General features: G+C 45.9%; 1 protein-coding gene across 4 annotated transcripts in view; it reads left to right on the top strand.

Annotated features, from left to right (window-relative positions):
* Positions 1-22,623, top strand: part of galnt7 (UDP-N-acetyl-alpha-D-galactosamine: polypeptide N-acetylgalactosaminyltransferase 7) — a 209,064-nt gene that overhangs the window by 60,682 nt on the left and 125,759 nt on the right. For all 4 annotated transcript variants that reach the window (XM_037254645.1, XM_037254616.1, XM_037254636.1 and 1 more), the window contains exons 5-6: positions 11,271-11,401; positions 11,542-11,621. In XM_037254645.1, coding sequence (XP_037110540.1) covers positions 11,271-11,401; positions 11,542-11,621 — 211 coding nt within the window. The remainder of the gene's footprint in view (positions 1-11,270; positions 11,402-11,541; positions 11,622-22,623) is intronic.

Below are 22,623 nucleotides of genomic sequence, written 5' to 3' on the forward strand. Positions count from 1 at the left end.
ACAGTTTCTCCCTCCCCATTGACAGCTCCTTAGTTTCCCCCGCTCCCCAGGTTAAGAGTCTGGGTGTCATCCTCGATGGCACACTCTCCTCTTCCCATATCAACATCACGACCCGCAATGCTTACTTTCATCTCCGCAATATCAATCGCCTCCGCCCCTCTCTCACAACCCACTCCACCTCTATTCTTGTCCACAGCCTCGTCACCTCCCGTCTCGATTATTGTAACTCTCTCCTCTTCGGTCTCCCCCAGAAATCTATCCATAAGCTCCAACTGGTCCAGAACTCAGCTGCTCGAATCATTTCCCAACCCCCCCCTTCCATCATATCACCCCTGTCCTACAGAACTTACATTGGCTTCCAATCCACTACTGCATTATTTCCAAAGTCCTCCTTCATACCTTCAAAGCTATCCACAACCTTGCCCCTCCCTACCTGTCTCAACTCCTGCACACAGGCACCTCCACCCGCTCCCTCAGATCCTCATCTTCCATCCATCTCACTGTCCCCTTTGCCCGGCTCACCACCATAGGGAGCAGAGCTTTCAGCTGCTCTGCTCCCAAACTTTGGAACACACTTCCACCAGACATCCGCAACATTGACTCCCTCCAACAGTTTAAATCCACCCTCAAGACCTACCTATTCAGGACAGCATTTCATCTCTAGTTGCTTTTCTGTTGTTGTTTCTTAACATGTTTTACATTTTATTGAATGCTATTGTTTTTATTTATTTTAACTTATTCTGACTCTTTGTAAAGTGACCTTGAGTGACTTGAAAGGCGCTTCTAAATTAAATGCATTATTATTATTATTAAAACTGTTGAGTTTAAGAAATAATTAATAGCAAAATATGAATCTGGTGTGCGTGTGTCCGAGTTAGCTAAGGAGTTTTGCATGGCAAAATCAACGATAAGCACCATCCTAAATGAACGAACTTTGATACAGTATACCAGTGGTTTTCAAATGGGGGTACGCGTACCCCTGGGGGTACGTGGAGGTACTCCAGGGGGTACGTGAGATTTTACAAAAATATATACCGGTATTAAAAAAAAACCAAAAAACAAACAAACAGGAAGCCTGATTGTCTTGAGAATTAGTAATAAAAAGTTTGATGGGATTTTGATGGGATTTACGTCCACAAGTTGTAATCCACCCAAAGCGCTGTGCTTTTTTTGCGGGGAGAAATTAGCCAACGCTAGCATGAAGCCGGCACATCTCCAGCGGCATCTCACCACAAAACACGGATGCCATGTTGGTAAGCCACCGGAGTTCAGGAGGAAACTTTCTGACTTCAAGTCATCCCAAGACACAATGCGAAAAGCCTCCACTACATCAGCCAAAGCCCTGAAGGCTTCTTATGCGGTTTCTTTGCTCGTAGCTAAAGCCAAAAAAAACGTTCACCATAGCTGAAGAGCTGCTGCTCCCCGCTGCTGTTGTATTCGCCGAAACTATGCTTGACAAAAAATCTGCGGCTACATTAAAAACTGTGCCTTTGTCTAATGACACCGTTTGCCGCAGAATAGACAGAATGGGTGCAGACATTGTCGAACAAGTTGTGGGAAAACTTGGCGACTCTTTTTCACTCCAGCTGGATGAATCCACAGATGTCAGTGAAAATGCACAGCTTGTTGCTTCTGTGAGATACATTGAGACTGAGGACATTTGTAAACACATACTTTTCTGCAAAAGTCTGGAGGGGAGAACAACCGGACATTTTTAATGTCGTTAACGCATTTTTCTCTGAAAATGGTATCAGCTGGAAATCCTGCAGCAGCGTCTGTACAGATGCGGTTGTATCAATGACGGGCAGTGTGAAAGGGCTCATTGCGCGGATTAAAAAGGAAAAAAACGACATTAAGTGGACTCACTGTGTGAATGTTTTTGCTGATTTTTTTCACATGATCTTTGATATGTTGTCTTTCATTGCTAAAAAAAATAAATAAATTTGATGTGCTTTTTTTCGCTCACAATTTAAAAAGATATCTTTTACTATTAGAATAAAACACACAAGCCATTTTTCTGCCCTTTTCTTCTTTTATACAATTTCAGTAAACGAGGCTGGGGTACGAGTTGCTACATATACGGCAATACATTCCCCAGCCTACTCTACTCTTTTAATTCAGTTTATTTATTATATTATTTATGTATATTATTTATTTATACATTACTTACTCACTTATTTATACAGTTTATGGTGTAAAATAATGAAAAAGTCTTGGAACGGATTAAATTTGTTTCCATTATTTGTAATGGGAAGAATAGATTCAGAATTCAAACAAATCACTTCTCGAACCGCCTTCTGGAACAGATTGTGGTCGAGAACCGAGATTGGGCTGTAAGTTTTTCACTGGCATTGACAGTAAAGACTATATTGGTGAAATTATTAAAAAAAAAAAAAACACAATAATGAGTTGGACAGTGCCTTTGTCAAACACCGAAAAAACTGATTTAGTTCCAGTTCTAACAGTCCATTGATGAAGGCCTGTTTCTCTCTATCCTAAAAGTCAAAGTCAAAAAGTCAGTGTGCTTTATTGTCAATCTCTTCACATGCCAAGACACACAAAGAAATCGAAATTACGTTTCCACTATCCCACGGTGACAAGACATAGTACACGATATACATACAAGTAAACAACACAAAATAAAAACAAGAAGGCACAAACAATGAATAATAAGAGTGATGAATAAATGATGAATAAACAAATAACACAATAAATAAGAGGAGCAAAACGGAGCAAGTGTGCACACAGCAGACAGTCAGAATATAACGCAAAAGTACAGGACGCTACGCAGAAGGGGGGAGAGAGTTCAGGATCCTAACAGCCTGGAGTATGAAGCTGTTGGTGAGTCTGGTGGTGCGGGACCGCAGGCTCCTGTACCTCCTCCCAGAGGGCAGAAGGTCGAACAAACAGTGAGCGGGGTGACTCACATCACCCACAATCGTGGTCGCCTTGCGGGTGAGATGGGAGGTGAAATGTCCATCAAGGAGGGGAGTGAAGCACCAATAATCTTACCAGCCGTGTTCACTATGCGCTGCAAGGCCTTCATGTTGTATTCAGTGCAGCTACCACCCCAAACAGCAATACAACTGGAGAGGACGCTCTCAATGGTGCCATGGTAAAATGTAGTCATGACGGCCGGAGGAGCACTCGCTCGCCTGAGTTTCCGCAGGAAGTACAGGCGGCGCTGGGCCTTCTTTGCCAGTGATGCGGTGTTGGTGGACCAGGAGAGATCCTCACTGATGTGCACCCCCAGGAACCTGGTGCTGCTCACTCTCTCCACCACAGCACCGTCGATGGTCAGCGGCAGGTGTTGGGTGTGACCCTTCCGGAAGTCAACAACAATCTCCTTGGTCTTGTTGACGTTCAGCAGGAGGTTGTTGTCCCTGCACCACGTGGTCAGAAGGTCAACCTCCAACCTGTATTGAGTCTCGTCGCCCTTGGTGATGAGACCCACCAGAGTCGTGTCGTCAGCAAACTTCACTATGCGGTTGTTGCTGTAGGTTGCAGCGCAGTCATGCGTCAGCAGGGTGAAGAGCAGCGGACTGAGCACGCAGCCTTGGGGGGCCCCCGTGCTCAGCGTGATGCTGGCGGAGATTTTGTCGCCAACACGTACCACCTGAGGCCTCTGACAGGAAGTCTAGTAGCCAGTTGCAGAGGTAGGTACTGAGGCCCAGCTTGGCGAGTTTGCAGATGAGTCGGTGTGGCACAATGGTGTTGAAGGCAGAACTGAAGTCCACAAACAGCAATCTCACATACGAGTCCCTTCTCTCCAGTGGAGGGCAGAGCAGATGGCATCCTCAGAGGACCGTTTGGCTTGGTACGCAAACTGGAAGGGGTCTATGGTGGGGGGGAGAATGGATCTGATGTGCTCCATGACAAGCCGCTCGAAGCACTTCATGATGATGGGCGTCAGTGCCACGGGGCGGTAGTCGTTGAAGCAGGACGGAGCATGTTTCTTCGGCACAGGTACGATGGTGGCAGCCTTGAAACACGAAGGGACGATGGCCTGCTGCAGGGAAATGTTAAAGATTTCCGTGAAGACACCCGTCAGGTCCCCAGCGCAGTCCTTCAGCGCTCGACCTGGAATGTTGTCAGGGCCCTCCGCCTTACGGGTGTTGATAGCGACAAGCGCCCTCCTCACGCTATCGGCAGAGAGGCACAGGGGCTGTTCTTGTGGAGGGGGAGGGGTCTTCAGCGGGCAAGTGCTGTTCTGAGCGTCGAAGCGAGCAAAGAAGCGGTTGAGATCGTTGAGCAGACGGATGTCGCCCTCACAGCTCTGCGGCGCGGTCTTGTAGTCCGTGATGGTCTGAATGCCCTGCCAAAGGCTCCGTGCGTCCTTGCTGTCCTTGAAGTGGGCGGTGATCTTGCAAGAGAACGCCCTTTTCGCCTCCTTGATGCCCCGGGACAGGTCGGCCCTCGCTGTCCTCAAGCCAGCCTCATCCCCCGCTCTGAAGGCTTTGTCCCTGGCCCTTAGCAGCCTGAGGACAGCCCCCGTCAGCCATGGCTTCCAGTTAGCCCGAGTGACGATGTATTTTGAGTGGGTCACATCATCAATGCATTTCGCGATGTAAGAGGAAACAGAGTCAGTATACTCCTCTATGTCCGTCCGATCGTTGCAAGTGGCCGCCTGCTTAAACATATCCCAGTCTCGAAGCGCATCAGAGGCACCCTCAGGCCACACTCTAACCCGCTTGCGAACCGGCCTGGATGCTTTCACCATTTGTCTGTATGCGGGCAAAAGCATAACAGTGATATGGTCAGAAAGTCCAAGATGGGGGAGGGGGGCGGCTTTGAAAGCTCCTTTATGTGAAGAGTAGACCAGGTCCAGGAAGCTGTCGCCACGTGTTGGAAAATTAACATGCTGGTGAAGCCTCGGAAAAACAGACTTCAGGTTAGCATGATTAAAATCCCCAGCGAAGATGGTGAAACCATCAGGGTGCGCCGTCTGTTGTTCACTGACAGCCTGGTACAGTTCACTAAGAGCCGCGATCCTGTCGCCTTCGATGTTGGAAGGCGGGATGTATACCGCGACTAGCAGAATCGCGGTAGATTCCCCTGGCAGGTAGAAAGGACGGCACTTAATGATCACAAACTCCGCCAGTGGCGAGCAGTGCTTGCATACCACTACAGAGTCCCGGCACCATTCGTCACGGATGTAGACGCATATTCCACCTCCTCGCGATTTTCCCGCTTTTACAAAGGCCCGGTCCGCCCGATAGCACGCTAGCCGCTCCAGATGTACAGCAGAGTCCGGAATGTTGACGGTCAACCAAGTCTCAGTGAACACGAGCACACAGCAGTTACGCACCGTCCGGTTCGTAGATCTCAGCAGGCGAATGTAATCCATTTTGTTGTCCAGCGATCGAACATTCGCCAGAAGAATGGAAGGCACGGCCGGGCAAGCTGGGTTGGCCGCCAGCCTGGCCCGGACGCCTCCGCGCTTGCCCCTCTTCAGCCTCCTCGCACACCGCTTCCGACGCTTCCCAACCGGGGGAGGAATAGCAGGCGAGTCCGGCGACGCTTCAGGACGGAGCAGTCCGAGCTCCTTTAATGTCCCCGCTTCAAAGTCCAGAACGCCACAAAACTCGCTTTCGCCGATGTCGAGCAGAACCTGCCTGCTGTACTTGTAGCACGACTGTCGGACAAACACTCATTAAACGAACAAAACACCGTTCGGGCGGGACAGAGAGAGGTCGCTGCGTGTGCACGTGCCGCCATCTTGTATAAAAACTGCCAATGTCATGCTTATGCGTGAGTTGGAAGATAAACAAGGTCAGTAATCCCTTCCCTCAATAACATCTATAGCACAGCAGTTCATGCATAATCTTTTAACACATGCTATGTTAAATTATTTGTCAAGTCAAGTTTTTTTATATAGCCCTAATTCACAGACAAGTCTCAAAGGGCTTCTCATATGCAAAATTCACAAATATTCTCAAAATCACCTGATCTTAAGTCCCAGGAGGGCAGGGAAAACCCCCAAATCCCAAACTGGGAAAAAATGAGAAACCTTGAGAAGCAATTTGGTTTCCTGAGCAATTACTCCACAGAAATGGGTTGCTGCTACTTCATTGAAGAAATTAAATCAAATCTTGACCAGGGGTTGGGTCGTATTTCCTTGACTTCCATAATGTATTTGACACTGTAAATTGCAGTACTCTTCTTAGAAAATGAACACATTTTGGTCTGTCCATGAGAACAATAAACTGGTTCACATTGTACCTGAGTGCAGCATGTATGAACATCAATACCATCTTCCATAATAACAATAACATACCCACTAAAAAAAAAAAAAAATGCCCAATGGGTGTGCCACAGGCTGCATTCTTGGACCTTTGCTTTTTAGTTTATACATCAACGATCTCCTTTCAGTGTGTGATATAAACATTATTATATATACCGTATTTTTTGGACTAAAAGTCGCTCCGGAATATAGGTCGCATTAGCCATAAAATGCGCAATAACGTGAAAAAAAACATATATAAGTCACTCCGGAGTATAAGTCGCATTTTGGGGGAAATTTATTCGACAAAATCCAACACCAAGAACAGACATGAACGAGCAACAACAGACTAAACCACAGGTGTCAAACTCAAGGCCCGGGGGCCAGATACGGCCCGCCACATCATTTTATGTGGCCCGCGAAGACAAATTGTGCATCAAATTCATGTGTCATTACTAGAATTGCAAATTGTCTTCACTTTTAGTAATATCTTTTTTTTTTACATATTTGACCAGTTTTTAGTCGTCTGATTTGAAAACGAGTTATTTGTCAGTTTGTTTTTTAGCTTTTACTGTATATAATATGAGGTGCTCATACATTTATTCGGGTTGACAGTCATAATGGACCTCCAAAAGAAGCTATGACTACAATGCGGCCCGCGAAAAAAACGAGTTTGACACCCCTGGACTAAACGATAGGTCTGCTAACGTGACATAAACACAAACAAAGAGCTGAGAACGGACCTGACCTAACATTCAGAGTTATTCAAATAACTATTACATAAATAACACGTTTATAAAACCATCTGTGTCACCCCAATTCATTAAATCCATCGATCGTCCTTTATGTCAACAATGGGTGCGCGCCGCTGAGGGCGCTTGCACTTCAAAATATTTCACAGGCCCATATAACGATATATAAATTATATATCAAATAACTATTATATAAGCAATAATATTATCAAACCATCTGTGTCACTCCAAATCATTAAATCCATCGATTCGTCCTTTGTCAACAACGCCGCGCGTGCGCCCTGATGTCAGCCTCGTCGTTATTCCACAGATCTAGTATATAACTACCGTTTTTTTCCATGTATAATGCGCAAAATTTTACTAATTTATTGTCCTAAAATCTGGGGTGCGCATTATACATGGGTACAAATTTCTTTTTTTTTTTTTTCTTTTTTTTTTCTTTTTTTTGACACGTCAGCTATATAAAGAGCGAGAGTTCAGTTCTATACCTAAATGCGTATTACAGGTAATATTTTATTTCACAACACTTTGCCTTGTTCCTTTCTTCTCTGCTGTTCACTTCAAACACGCTCCATACGAACACAATGCTCTCGTATCAGACGCTTGCTCGATCACCTGCTCGTTTGCTGTCACAATGTACCCTACACAAATCCGAAACATTTGTTGCGGCTCCGAGTCACGACGAGGGGCAAGTTTTGGTTTCCAAGGGTGTTTTTATTCCTCTTCAACTTCTCTCCCATACAGAGCCGCCTTTTTCACATGTCCGCACGTCACTTTCCTCTCTTTTCATTTTAACCTAACTGATCGCGGTGGTGCCTTTATGGGCAGTCGGAGAAATCAACGCCAACAAAAAAAAAACATCCAGCCTAGTTAAGAAATCACCAGAAAGATCACCATGACAATTGTGAATAATAAATAAATAATTATTATATATATTATATATATTATTATTATAATAATAAATAATTGTGATAAATAACTGGAACATCACTCAAATATTGGTGATCCCGTTGAGAGTCTCACATATTTCTTCGCTATCGAGTTTGCTACTGCATGCGCAGTGATACTGACCGGCAGAATAACATCCGGTTGTTCCCAAAGATGATCTTTTTTCTGAAATAATTTTACGTTTACGGACTTAAGTAACCCGGCCGGGTCATACCAAAGACTATAAAAATGGGACCCATTGCCTCCCTGCTTGGCACTCAGCATTAAGGGTTGGAATTGGGGGGTTAGATCACCAAATGATTCCCGAGCGCGGCCCCGCTGCTGCTCACTGCTCCCCTCTCCCCCAGGGGATGGATCCAAATCACACGGGGATGGGTCAAATGCAGAGGACAAATTTCACCACACCCAGATGCGTGTGTGACGATCATTGGGTGCGTATTATACATGGGTACAGGCTTTTTTCCAGCATCAACATGCCATTTTTAGGGTGCGTATTATACATGGGGGCGCATTATACATGGCAAAAAACGGTATATTGTAGCGTTAACAAAGTACAAGGAAAGACGTGGGTTTGGTAAACAGCTCTTTATTTAACAAAACAAGAGTTCAACGAGCCAACAACTACTGAACTGTAACGATAAAAACGTATACAAGTTCCTACACGAAATAAAATATATCAAATAACTATAACAAATAGTTCGCCGCCACACGGCCCCAAGCACCGGCGTCACCTTCCAGGCGTGTGGCGGCGTGGACTTCCATCCCCGGAGGTGGCACTTCCAGCCACGGAGGTGGAAGAGAGCTCCATAGAATAGGACCGGGCGTGCGTAAAATCCATGTCCGAGCCCCATCCACCGTCCCCGGACAGCCACCCGGCCGAGCACCGGCCCCCGACTTCCATCCACGGAGGTGAAAGAGAGCTCCGTAGAGTAGGACCGGGCGTGCGTAAGAGCCATAATAGTTTTTCGAACCTTCTGTGTCACTCCAAATCATTAAATCATTCAAACTCTTCGTCCTCCGTGTCACTTACAAACAAAGCCGCTAATGATGCCGGTAGTGCGTGGGGCCCTTTTTCATCTTCGTCATTCCGTGATCGAATCTTTGTCCTTTATGTAAACAACCGCCGCGCTGCGCTGCTGACGTCACTTGAAATTCAAATTATAGTAATCCCTTGCTACATCGCGGTTCGTTTATCGCGGTTTCACTTTATTTATTTTTTTAATTTTGAAAATTTATGAAAAAATTCACATATAAGTCGCTCCTCAGTATAAGTCGCCCCCCCACCCAAACTATGAAAAAAAACGCGACTTATAGTCCGAAAAATACGGTACTGAAGAGAGAAAAATGCACATGAGGTGGCAATGAGAATAACAACAATAGAGATTGTTACTGCCTGGCTTACAAGAACAAGAACTTTTCTTAAATGTAGACAATCGTGCCACCATTTATTTTAAAAACAAGTGACTACCCAGATATTTTGATCAATGGGAATCAAATTAAAAATGTTAATCATTTAACTCATTTAGTAATGTTAATAATAAGGTACAGTTATTTGGGAAATTTGATAGTCATGTACCATAATTTTCGGACTATAAGCCGCACTGGACTATAAACTTCAGCAGCTAAAATTCGGGGATATTTCAGTGTTTTTTCTCCTATAAGGCGCACTGGACTATAAGCCTATAACATGTCTTTCTACTGCTGCCTGTGACGCAGCAGTAGTATCGAAGCAACACGGAAGTGTGCATGCGAGATATTTACAAAGAAAGACGGTACACAAAGCCTTTTTAAAATTTTAATAACATACCTTAACATTTCTTTCCAAACACTGCCTGTGACGCGGCAGTAATACCGCAGCAACACGGAAGTAACACAGGACTAATAGGGCTGGATTAAAAATAACATACGGGTAAAAGTCATTGAGACGCGGCGGTAACACAGCAGCAACACGGTAGCACAGCATTAACAGGGCTGGTTTCAAAAACAGACCAGTAAAAGTAAAAAAAAGAGCTTCACCATCTTCATCTTCCTCCTGTGCACTGAAACCATCGAAGTCTTCCTCCTTAGTGTCCGATTGGAAAAGCGTTAGATATCCTTCGGCACACACTTTATCAGTCTCCCTTTTGTCGTCGCTTTTATGCATTTCTTCTAGCATTTTCCATGATGAGGGTCAGGGTCCGTTCATGCTAATTTTACTCATGCACGAAGTGCTACATTACATTAAACTAGTGAGCGACACGTATAGCTCCAGAGTAGACGTGACCGGGAAATAAAGAAAAAGGGTGACGCAACACAATGTCATCAACATCGACTGCCTTTAACTTAAAAGCGGCATCATATGCATTTCGTTTGTCCCCCATAATGACAGTTTGTGTATAAAAGCTTCCTTTCAGTAATGTCCGTCTTGATCTCATTTTGTCTCTTCTTAGTGTGAATTATACGGCACGAATGGACATGCGATCAACACACCACTTTTCTCCCCAGTGACCGTGTCACGTATCCCTCCGCCTCGCAAAGCGGTGCCGCACAACAGCGGTGCCGCACAACAGCGGTCCACAACCTTTTTACGAGTGTATAAAAGTGATCAAGTCATCACAAAAATCATGGAAAAAATCCTATATAAGCCCGCCATAATGACGGTTTGTGTATAAAAGCTTCCTTTCAGTAATGTCCGTCTTGATCTCGTTCTGTCTCTTCTTTGTGTGAATTATACAGCACTATTTGCCTGACGGATGGACATGCGATCAACACACCACTTTTCTTCCCAGTGACTGTGTCACATATCCCTCCGCCGACCAAAGCAGTGCCGCACAACAGCGGTCCACAGCCTTTTTACGAGTGTATAAAAGTGATCAAGTCATCACAGAAATCACGGAAAAAATCCTATATAAGCTGCACTGGGCTATAAGCCGCAGGGTTCAAAATTTTGGAAAAAAGTCGCGGCTTATAGTCCGAAATTTACGGTATGTGTTTGTGCTAATCAATGATTATTTCTATTCTATCTATTTTCCAACGAGTGCCAAGATGATCTGTTTCTGTGTATGTTAATTCCGAGCCTCAATATGCAGAAAAAGAGGCATAGATGACTATTGGATTTTCTGGTCACGTCAAAGCAAAGGTCTCCTAGATAACTAGCGTAAAAATGTTAACCGTTCAGATTTCAGTTGACTATGTCTGTCAGGTCTTAAGAGATTTATTTGCTTGTGCCATTTTAGAAAATGTATTATATTTTGAAAAAGGTTTGCATGTGTGAAATTTTACCTCAAAATAGCCAATAAGATTCTCCCAACCTCCATGTGTTTCTATTTTTTTTTCCAACGGAATAATGAAATTCCCTCTTTGTGAAGTCCATTTGAAGGAACGTTTGGAGATCTACGTCAAGCAGTGGAATGGTCTGGTGAAACTTTACAGAAATGAGAAGAGAGAAGGCCTCATCCAGGCACGAAGTATTGGAGCAAAGAAGGCAACAAAGGGACAGGTATCTCACTGTTACTAATTTTTCAGAAGTATTGCTCAGGATTGTTGCTGTAGCAACCAATTGGACCATTTTAAACTGAGTGGTTTAATATTATAAATAAATAAAAATACTAAAATAATTCTGTCTTTGTGTTTTTTTAGGTGCTAATATACTTGGATGCTCACTGTGAGGTTGGGATCAACTGGTATGCTCCATTGGTTGCTCCAATTTCAGAGGACAGGTAACAGTGATTAAGTAATTAAAAAGTCAGAGAACACCTTTAAATCACAATGCGGGATGAATGATGATAATATTTCAGGGTTTCCCCAGAAATCTAAGACTGGTGATAAAGAAGCTGAGGCTTCATAAAATATATTAGGATGCGTTAGGATCCGATGCCCCTGCAGTACTCTGAGAGTGGGTGTGTTCAGAATGGTAGAGGGCGCTTTGCTCCCATTCATTTCAGAACACAGCCAGGATTGGTGCAACGTGTCCCCAGTTGGAACGCTTACTGTGCGCACTGTCACTCAGTTTTTGGTGCGCCTTCGGAGCATATTTTCAAACGCGCCCTTCATTTTACTATGTGTACTCTTTATTTACATTATTTATTTGTAGGCTTGTCACAATGACAAATGTCACAATGACAAATTAGCCGGAGGCTATATTTCTGCCTCTGTGAGTTGTCATCTTACGTTGGTGGAGGAGGTTGCGTGTCCTACTGATCCTCGAACAGGGATGGGGAACCTAGGGCTCGTGTGGCTCTTTTGATTGTTTGATCTGGCTCGCAAGCAAATTTTTACTAAGGTGCACCTATCGTGTGGACCGAATTCCAAAATCCGTAAATGTTGTTGTGTGTCTGCTGCCACAGGGACGTATTATGTAGATGTAATATGTATACCCGATGAACCAATCAAAGGACATTACGTAAAATCATGTAAAATTCAAAGCTCGGGCAGTAAAGCAATCCGAGAATACAGTTACGTACCTCCGCCGCGATTGATAAACAAATATTATCGGTTTGTGCCACGCAAACAGCATTAGGACCCTCTAAAATGGCATCAACAAAGAGACATGCCTATGAGGCACAATTCAAGCTTTATGGAAAGCCTGGATCATTGCAGAAGAGCAATGTGACGAGTCTGGCTCTGAGGGGAGAACAAAAGAGAACTTGGCATGTTTAATGGCGAACTTGCCCAACTGTTTGATTCGGATAGAGAAAATGAGGACTTTGATTGTTTTGTCTATGAAAATCGATTAACAACTAGAATTCGCAATTTCTGGAGAAATTGCGTGTGAAGGCGAAGAAGCTCAATAAATACTTGGGGAATGCTACAGAATGATGTTCGCCTTCACACTAATAAAATGAATGGTGTAGAACAGTGGTTCCCAAACTTTTGCAGGCTGGCGCCCCCTTTGGCTCCCCAGTGAATTCCTAGCGCCCCCCCCCCCCCCAGGCATTTATATAAATAAATAATACATTTATATAAATAATACATTTATAATATCATTACCATTACGTTGAATTAGTGGGAGCACTGAGTTTGTTTCTCAGAAACGAGCCGGTCCCATCTAGACGTAATCGGAGACAATGACACCCGAAGTGATTTAAGGTTTGTCTTTTATTGCAGGATGCTTGGTCTCCATGTGTTGAAGCAGTTTTGAATGCTTCACTGCCTGGTTAGTTAGCCTGTCGCCACATATTAGCTTTGCGGGCTCGACTGGGGAAACATGTCACGTGACCGGGACGAGTGTCTTGACCTGAATTAATTGATCGTCGATAAAAAAAAAATTCTGTGCGGCTTGGCGGCCCGGTACCAAGTGACCCACGGACCAGTACCGGTCCGCGGCCCGGTGGTTGGGGACCACTGCCCTAACCAGCTCAACACAACACAACACGGCGCGTTCTGGCGAGTCCCCAATTTCATGTTGACTTGAACTCAAGATGATGTTGACCGCCAGAATGCGGTTTTTATTATAAGATAAAATTCTGAACATTACAAGCTTGAAATTACAAACCTGAGCTTTTGCTTTTGTAGTCTATGCTGTCGGATCTGACTGGGCCAGAGCGGCGTGTTGTGTACAAATCGACTGCCGCCCCCCTACCGCCCCCCTACCGCCCCTTTCTTCCTCACCGCCCCCTCAGATCTTTCCACCGCCCCCAGGGGGGCGGTACCGCCCACTTTGGGAACCACTGGTGTAGAATAACAAGTCTGAAGGCTTTCACCGTCACACTAATAAGGTACGCCCTTTGTGTGGATTAAGTACATTGAGGAAGCAGAGCCTGGATACTCTGAACTGGACCTTCCTATCTCTGGGGTTGAAGTCACCGAGGTGGATAAAAAGCTCCTCGTTGGCAGGGACCCGGAGGTGGATAAGACCGCCCGGAGTTCCTGAAGGCTTTAGATGTTGTGAGCTGTCTTGGCTGACACGCCTCTTCAACATTGTGTGGACATTGCCTCTGGATTTGCAGACCGGGGAAGGGACCGAAGGATGTGTTCCAACTACAGAGGAATCACAGTTATCAGCCTCCCTGGTATGGTCTATTTAGGGGTGCCAGAGAGGAGGGTCTGTCAGGAGGTTGAATCTCAGATTAAGGAGGAGCAATGTGGTTTTCGTCCTGGCCGTGGAACAGTGGACCAGCTCTACACCCTCAGTTGGCTCCTCAAGGGTACTTAGAGATACGGTGAGAACCTCGGTCATTCAAGAGGGTCTCTGTTGTGCCACTGTCCGGGGTCTCCCTTCGAGATAGGGTGAGTAGCTCGGCCATCCGAGAGGGACTCTTGTCGGGCCACTGCTCCTCCACGTTGAAAGGAGCCAGATGAGATGGCTCGTGCATCTCATTAGAATGCCTCCTGGACGCCACCCTGGTGAGGTGTTCTGGGCATGTCCCACCGGCAGGAGACTCCGGGAATGACCCATGACATGCTAGAGCAGCGGTGGCCAACCCGCGGCTCGCGAGCCGCATGCGGCTCTTTGGCTGGTTTCATGCGGCTCTTCAGGAGATTTCACATGACAAGCGTCAAAATGCTTGGCTGGCGCTGCCATTTATTCCCCCTAGGTGGCGCGCTGACCAGTTGAATCGGTTTGAGTTGAAAAGAAGAAGAAGAAGAATGACGTACTCTAAATGATGACAAATGCGCGCGATCATTTGAGTTGTAAATAATTTGTTTCAAGTTCGCTCTCAAAATGGCAGGGAAAAAAAGCACAGCCAAACGAAAATATGAAGAAGAACACAGGACGTTTTTAACAGAGTGGGAGAGTCTATATTTTTTTGTTGAACGTAATGGCAAGCCATTCAGGCATCATTAGCGCATTTCAAAGCTTCAAATCTTCAGCGTCACTTCAGCTCAGTCCATCCTAATATCGACCAGGAATTTCCAAAAGGGACTGAACTTCGCAAGCACAGGTTGGTCACTTTGAAAGGTCAGGCAGAAAAGCAGATGCAGTTTTTCCAAAAATTTACAAACCACTCAGAGACCGTAACGCTTGTGTGTGTGTGTGTGGGGGGGGGGGAATGATGTGGCTCTTTGCGATGACACAGTAAAAAATGTGGCTCTTAGTCTCTGACTGGTTGGCCACCCCTGTGCTAGAGAGACTCTCAGCTGGCCTGGGAAAAGTTTGGGATCCTCTGGGATGAGCTGGACGTAGTGGCCTGGGAAAAGGAAGTCTGGGCTTCCCTGCTGAAGCTGCTGCCCACGCGACTCCACCCAGTATGTGTGTGTGTGTGTGTGTGTATTTGTTTGTTTGTGAGTGTATCTGTGTGTGTATGTGTGCGTGTGCGTGTACGTGCGAACGTGTGCGTGCACTGATAAGCAAGATTTCTGCCTTGCTTTACGTACAGTAAAGTTAGAACAAGCATATGTTTTTATGTATGCAATTATTTATTTTTCTTTTATGCAGCTTTTTAAGGTCACCTAGTGATTTAAAAAAAAGATTACTATACATAGTCAAGTGATCTGCCAACCAAGCCATAGCGGATGGTTTAGGGGTCAAAGCGATGGCCCTGTCAACGTCATAATGTCATCCGTTCCAACATGGCACTGTGCATTAAACAGTAAGGAAGGGGAAGAATTTGGCAAATACAACACGAGGCACAATAATGACACAGATCATTGACCAAACTGCAATATTCCTCCGTTTTTCCATCAAGACTTCAATGTGAGATCTCATCTTTAACCGCGTCACACCTTGCGTGGCCTGTTGCGTCTTAACCACTCCCCCGCGTACCTCGCCAGACCCTGAAAAAAATATTTTAACTGACAAACACATTGATTAAAAAATGCATATAAAAATGTCTTTCACAGAATATGCAAACAGATTTTTGTTACTCCTCTCCTTCCTCAACCTGTTGTATTCTGAGATGGGGGTATGATATGTATGAATGTAATTAAGTCTAGCCATAATGTACAACAGCAAAATGTAAAAACGGCGACATAGCTTTTAGAGTGGCGCTTCCGTTGCAGGGTGTCTGGGCTCTCTCTTAGAGCTAGAAACTCAGTCATCCGCGAGGGACTCTGAGTTGAGCCGCTGCTCCTCCGCATTGAGAGGCGCCAGGTGAGATGACAGTTCTCTGATTAGGATGCTTCCGAACACCTCCCCTGTTGAAGTGATCCGGGCATGTCCCACTGGAAGGAGGCCTCTTGGACGATCCAGGACACGCTGGAGAGACGATGTCTCTAGGTTGGTCTTGGAACGCTTTGGGATGCCCCAGGATGAGCTGTACAAAATGGCTGGGGCCAGGGAAGTTTGGGATTCCCTTCTGAAGCTGCTGCCCCCGCGATCTGACTCCAGATAAGCAGTGAAAAATTGATGGAAAGACCTTTTAGAGTTGAAAATGTAACATCATCGAGGATATCTATACCAATGTCTCAACATTAATTTTTAATTTGTGAAATACAAAAATGCAGCAGGAAAAAATTTCTTGTTCTAACAGTCTTGTCTACTCACCACTTACCATCTTCTCCAAGAAAGTGGGAATGTTGATTTAAATTCATCCAAAACAAATTTCAATTATTGTGACCATTTACATTTAAGAACCACTTGAACCACATTTTCTATGTTGCATTATTGTTTACTGTTGGTTATTTCTATAGCGCTTGTCCCCATGGGGGTCGCAGGCTGGAGCCTATCTCAGCAGTCATCGGGGAGGAGGCGGGGGACACCCTGAACCTGTTGCCAGCCAATCGCAGGGCACACAGAGACAAACAACCATCCACACTCACTCACACCTCGGGGCAATTGGAGTGTTCAATCGGCCTACCAAACATGTTTTTGGGATGTGGGAGAAAACCAGAGTGCCCGGAGAAAACCCACGCAGGCACGGGGTGAACATGGAAACTCCACACAGGGAGGTCCAAAGGCGAAATCGAACCCGCACCCTCCTAACTGTGAGGCAGATGTGCTCACCAGTGTACCACCAAGCCGCTGTATTGTTGGTAATATGTCACATAAAATCACATTTCAGTCTTCTCATGCCACCTATTATGGACTACACCAAGTGCATCTGAGGGGAAAACCCAGCTTAAATAGACAGACATAACGTGGAATGGGTAGCAAAAAAAAAGTAGAAAACATGGTGCTGTATTATCTGTTTTGCTTTTGGCTCTGACCCTCAAATTCTTACTGAGCCTTATACATTACCAGATTTTTACATTGTGTGAACAAACAACGGATGTCTCACAGAGTTATCGAGTTTCCAGCTCATTTTTCCAAATCACTCATATCACAAACTCCTTGAACACCTTGGCAATGGCGGCAACAGAAGACAAGAACAGAACAGACAACAACAGAACAAAAGAACACTGAAATTAAAGGTAGGCTGCATTAACAATTTGTTAAATTAGTGTTTCAAAATATTCAAAGTACAGTGATCCCTTGCCACTTCACGCTTCACCTATTGCAGCTTCACTATTTTGTGGGTTTATAAATGACGGGTGAACGGCATTTAAATACACATTGATCACACAGGGCATTCCTCTGAGGAATGTGCTGACTGGACAAGCGCAGGGGGCACGGTAGCCGGCTGGGCGCGAGGGAGGACTGGTGCAGGAGGAGTCAGGACACGTGACATTATTACAGTAATCCCTCGCCACTTCGCGCTTAACTTTTTGCGTACTTTATGAGTGACGGAAGAACGGCATGTAAATACGTTGATTGCATGGGCGTGCCTCTGAGAAATGTGCTTGCTTGCTTGCTTGCTTAGGCGGTCCATCGTAGTTGAAGATGACGTAGTTTCCTTTTTGTTGATCTGATTGGTGGCTATCGTTGCTGGCGACGATGCCATTCCATGTGGCTATGAAGTCCAATCCTGTAGCCACATGTCCTGGCACAATAAAGGCATGGAAGGCCTGGATCAGGGGGCTGGTATGGTTATGGAACTGCAGGATTGTGTCCGCAGGTCCGTCCCCTCAGTGTTGATTTCGACACTCCTCTAGGTACATGACCCTGCCTTGGCACAGCGAGCGCCACACCGATCGGTTAGCTGCAGCTGCCTCAAGTTCATTGGGTTTGATGTTGCACCTCTTCAGTGTCCCTTTCAGTTGGTCTTTATACCGCGGCTTTTGTCCTCCGGGCTTTCTGCTGGCTTCGAGGAGCTGACCATAGAGGACCTGACGAGGCAATCGGTGTCGTGGCATCCGAATGGTGTGTCCAACCCACTGGAGTTGTCTCTGTGCCAGGATTCCTCTATGCTTATGGACTCAGCGCGCTGGGATGCCAAGGATGTGTTGAAGGCATCTGATGTTAAACGCATCAAGGCAGGGGATGTGTCTGCAGTATAGTGTCCAGGCTTCTGACCCATACAGCAGAGTTGAGACACACACCACCCTGTAGACTGACATTTTCGTTGAGAGCGCAGTCTCCCAAAGTCAGAGGAGGCTGAGTTAACACGAGCCTGGATGTCGTCATCTTGAGGTACTGCAGAGGTAGCAAAACTGCCCAATGACCTTGAGGGGTGTGCCCCTGATGGTAAACACTAGGGGTATAGGGGATGGGGACCTCTCCTGGATAAGTACTTCTGTTTTTTTGGGTGTTGATCACCAGACCTAATGAGCGATAGACCAATGACATGGTGTCTAATGCATACTGCATGGCATCAGGTGTGTGGGCGAGGAGTGCGCAGTAGTCTGCATTTTGCAGCTCCTGGAGTTGGACTCTGCCATCTTTGTCTTTGCCCGTAGGCGCCGGATATTGAATAAGCTCCCATCCAGGCAAAACTCGATGGAGACACCACTATCTTCCGTGATGGACTGACGGAATAGGAGTGTGGCTGCTGCCAAGAAGAGGTTGAAGATCACTGGAGCTAGTACACATCCCTGCTTTTAAAATACTGAGAAATTTGGGGGGAACACCAAACTTCATGAGTATGCTCCAGAGCGATAACTGTGTCAAAGGCCTTGGTGAGATCAATAAAGGTGATGTAGAGGTCCTGCATTTCTCCTGGATTTGTCGGGCAGTGAAAATCATGTCCAGTGTACTTCGGTTCTTTCTAAAGCCACACTGTGTCTCTGGAAGGATGCCCTCTGTTAAAGATGTAAAGTGATAGAGCATAATTTTCACAAGTACCTTGCCGGCCACTGAGAGAAGGGAGATGCCACGACTATTACCACACGATGATTTATCACCTTTCTTCTTGTAGATTGATTGATTGATTGATTGATTGAATATTTATTGATCCCCAGGGGTGGGGAAATTCAGGCCCCAGCAGTATCCATACCACAGAGTGGGTATACAAAAGACACACAGATGGCATAAGCGCAACTCAACAGGCTCTCATAAGGCTGCCACACAACGGCGCCACAAAGAAAGTCAGAAAGTGCTCAAGATAAAAGCCATCAAAGCAAATCAAAGCTAAAAGACAAGGAAAAAAAGTAACAGCGGCCAACCAGCACCCCCAATACAAGAGAACACCCCAAAACACACAAAATAGCCTCCACGGCGTCCATAGACAGGTGTAAGGGCAGTCCAGTTCAACGGCGCCCAATGGACCGTGGTCGTGAATCGGTGAAAACATCACAAAGCAGGCAAACGTGTGAGCAGCGTCCTGGGCACCCAGTCGGGGCACGTGCAGATGGTCACCACGGGGCTAGCATGGCGAAAGTCGTTGGTTCCGACGAGCACGAGGGAGCGGACTCCCCACAGGGGTTGCGGCTGCAAGGCCAATGCAAGGGACCCAGTCATCACTGGCCGGATAAGCAGGAAGCCGTCGTAGAGTTACGCCGGTCTCGACCGATGATCCCGGTCCCAGGAAGAAAAAATAATAATCCGATCCGAAGAGATACCGAGGTGCGGTAGAAGGCACCAGCATCGCCGAATGGACAAAAATACAGAAAGAAAAAGGAGAAAAGAAGGAAATAAAGAGGAAAAGAGAGAACACTGCTGGGAGGCAGCCACTCACGGCGCCATACCAAGAAGAAGTGACTATGTTGCTGTCTTTCCTTTCTTGAGGCAGGGTCTTACTGTGCCAGATGGTTACTAAGAAGTGAAACAGCTTCCGCTTGAGAAGGTTAGGGTTAGTTTCTTTCGTATCTCAGCCGGGATTCCGCCAGGGCTCTTGTTGTTATTGAGGCGCCTGATTGTAGTAAGGACCTCACTGAACATGGGAGGATCATCAAGGGAGGTAGATGGTGGAGATTTGGGAGGGCATTGAGCACTGGTAGATCCGAGGGGTTTATCTTATTGAGCAGTGAGTTGAAGTGCTCAGCCCAGCGCTCGAGAATTTGTTTTTTTCCCTTGAATAACACGAGTCCGTCTGCAGATCTTACTGGAGCGATGCTTCGCTTTTGTGGGCCATTGATAGATTTTGCAGCAGCGTAGAATGCGTAGGTGTTATTAGCATCTTCATATCCCTGGATCTCCCGGGCTTTTTTGAGCCACCATTCATTTTCCAAGACCTGCAGTTGTTTCTGTGTCTCAACTCTGGTTGTTTTGTAATGGTGGAGGAGCGATTGAGAGTGAGGGTCGGAGAGAAGGGCGGCATGGGCTTTTCGCTTGGCGTCCAACAGCTCTTGTATTTCTACCGAGCTGTTGTTGAACCAGTCTTGATGGCGCTTCTGAGTGAAGCCGAAGGTTTCAGAGGCAGCTTAATGTATTGTTGACCCCAGTTTTGTCCACTCACTGTCCATGTCACAGGTGGTACTGTAGTCCTTCAAGGTGGAAAGCCCTGTGGCCAGCTTGCTGCGGGAGTGAGATGTGCACTCTAGAGAGTCCAGGGCCCTGCAGTTCAATTGCTTTCTTGGCTGTTGTTTTTTTGTGTAGGAGTTGGATTTTCATCCTCAGCTTCGATCTGATCAGTCGATGGTCAGTCCAGCATTCAGCCCCATGCAAGGCCCAGGTTATGCAGACGTCTTGTTGGGCTTGTTGCTGTGTTATTATGTAGTCCAGCAAGTGCCAATGTTTGGATCGTGGGTGCATCCAAGATGTTATGTATTTCTTTTCCAGCTGAAAGATTGTGTTGGTGATGAGAAGTTGGTGCTCAGAGCACAGGGAGAGGATTCGAATGCCATTGTTATTTATCTTTCCAGATCCATGGGTTCTGATTACCTCAGTCCACAGCTTGGCATCTGTGCCAACTCGGGCGTTGAAGTCACTCATGAGGTAAAGTTTATCAGACTTAGGGACTCTGGATAGGGCAGCTGCAAGAGACTCGTAAAAGGCATCTTTGATGTTGCTATCAGCATCCAGGGTGCGGGCATATGCATTGAGTAGCGTAGCAAACCGGCCTTTCACCAGGGGGATACGCCAGGTCATGAGCCGTTTACTGATGCCTTTGGGGGACTCCGGGATGTTATTGAGTAGTTTTTACAGCAAAGCCAACTCCATGGAGCCTGCATTCGCCTTCTGGGAGACCCTTCCAGAAAACCATGTGCAACATGGTCTGTTTATTTAGGGAATGCGAAAAGGGAGGCTAGAACGCCAGCAGAGCAGGTGCACAAGGCGACTGGTCAGCGAGCTTGCATCGTAGTGGCATCTCGTTACACAGCGGATCAGGCAAACGGGAATCAGGTGGTAGGCGTGTGTGTGTCAAGGCAGACATCCAGCCAGGCATACCGCTACACAGTCGATCAGGTAAATGGGAATCAGGTGGCAGGCATGCATGTGTCAAAGCAGCCGAAACGGCGAGGACCAACCGGCGAATGACATCTACAGTAATCCCTTGTTTATGTTTTTGGATAATTGGTTCCAAAAACCACCCGCGATAAGTGAAATCCGCGAAGTACGGTCACCCTCTCATCTGTACATTTTTTTTTTCTCTGTACATTTTTTGTGTCAATAAATGTATATGAAACCATTTAAGTGCATATTTTATTATTAGAACATTAAATAATTGTTTCAAACATGTAAATAATACATTAATAGTATAGATAACATACAGAAAATTTTGTATAAATATTGAAAATACAGTCAAATCCCGGTTATCGAACAAATCGGAATTCGAACCAAAAATTCGAGATTGTTTTGCTTCGGTTGTCTAACAAAATTCAGAGGTCGAACCTCGCGAGATGAGCCGAAAGGACCCGAGAAAACCCGACTGCGCAGCCCGGATGCCGACTGACTCCGTTGTTATTGTATTTTCGTTACTTTGAGGATTGTATTAACCCCTAATCATGCCTCCAAAGAAAGCAAGTGGGAGCAGTAAAGCCATCCTAAAACACAAAGACGCACTTAAAGCAATGCGACAGTGAGTGCCCGGCACGCTGCGGTTGCCCGATCGGACCAAATTATGCTATCTGCGCACTGAGGTCCACTTACATTTTGGAAAGTACATCAGGACTTTTTTTTAAATTTCAGCGACGGCTCTGTCACAATAATGCGACCAGCGCGGTGCAGTTGCGCGGTCGGCGACGCGCTACGGTTGCGCATTCGGCGGTGCGCTGCAGTTGCGCGATCAGACAAAATTAAGCTCCCTGCGCACTTAGGTCCACTTAAATTTTACATCAAGGACTTTATTTTTTCTAAATTTCAGCGACGGCTCTGTCACAATAATGCGACCAGAGCGGTGCAGTTGCGCGTTCGATGGTACGCTGCAGGTGCGCGATCGGACAAAAATGCGTAAATGAAAAAATGCTTAAAAAAAGGTGGGTTTTTTTTTAGTCTTGGAACGGATTAAATTTTTTTCCATTATTTGTAATGGGAAAAATAGATTCGGAATTTGACCGATTCGCTTCTCGAACCGCCTTCTGGAACGGATTGTGGTGGAAAACCGAGGTTTGACTGTATAAATATTATACGTGTGTGCGTGTAAC

The sequence above is a fragment of the Syngnathus acus genome, chromosome 1 (assembly GCF_901709675.1).
Source record: "Syngnathus acus chromosome 1, fSynAcu1.2, whole genome shotgun sequence".
NCBI classification, from domain to species: domain Eukaryota; kingdom Metazoa; phylum Chordata; class Actinopteri; order Syngnathiformes; family Syngnathidae; genus Syngnathus; species Syngnathus acus.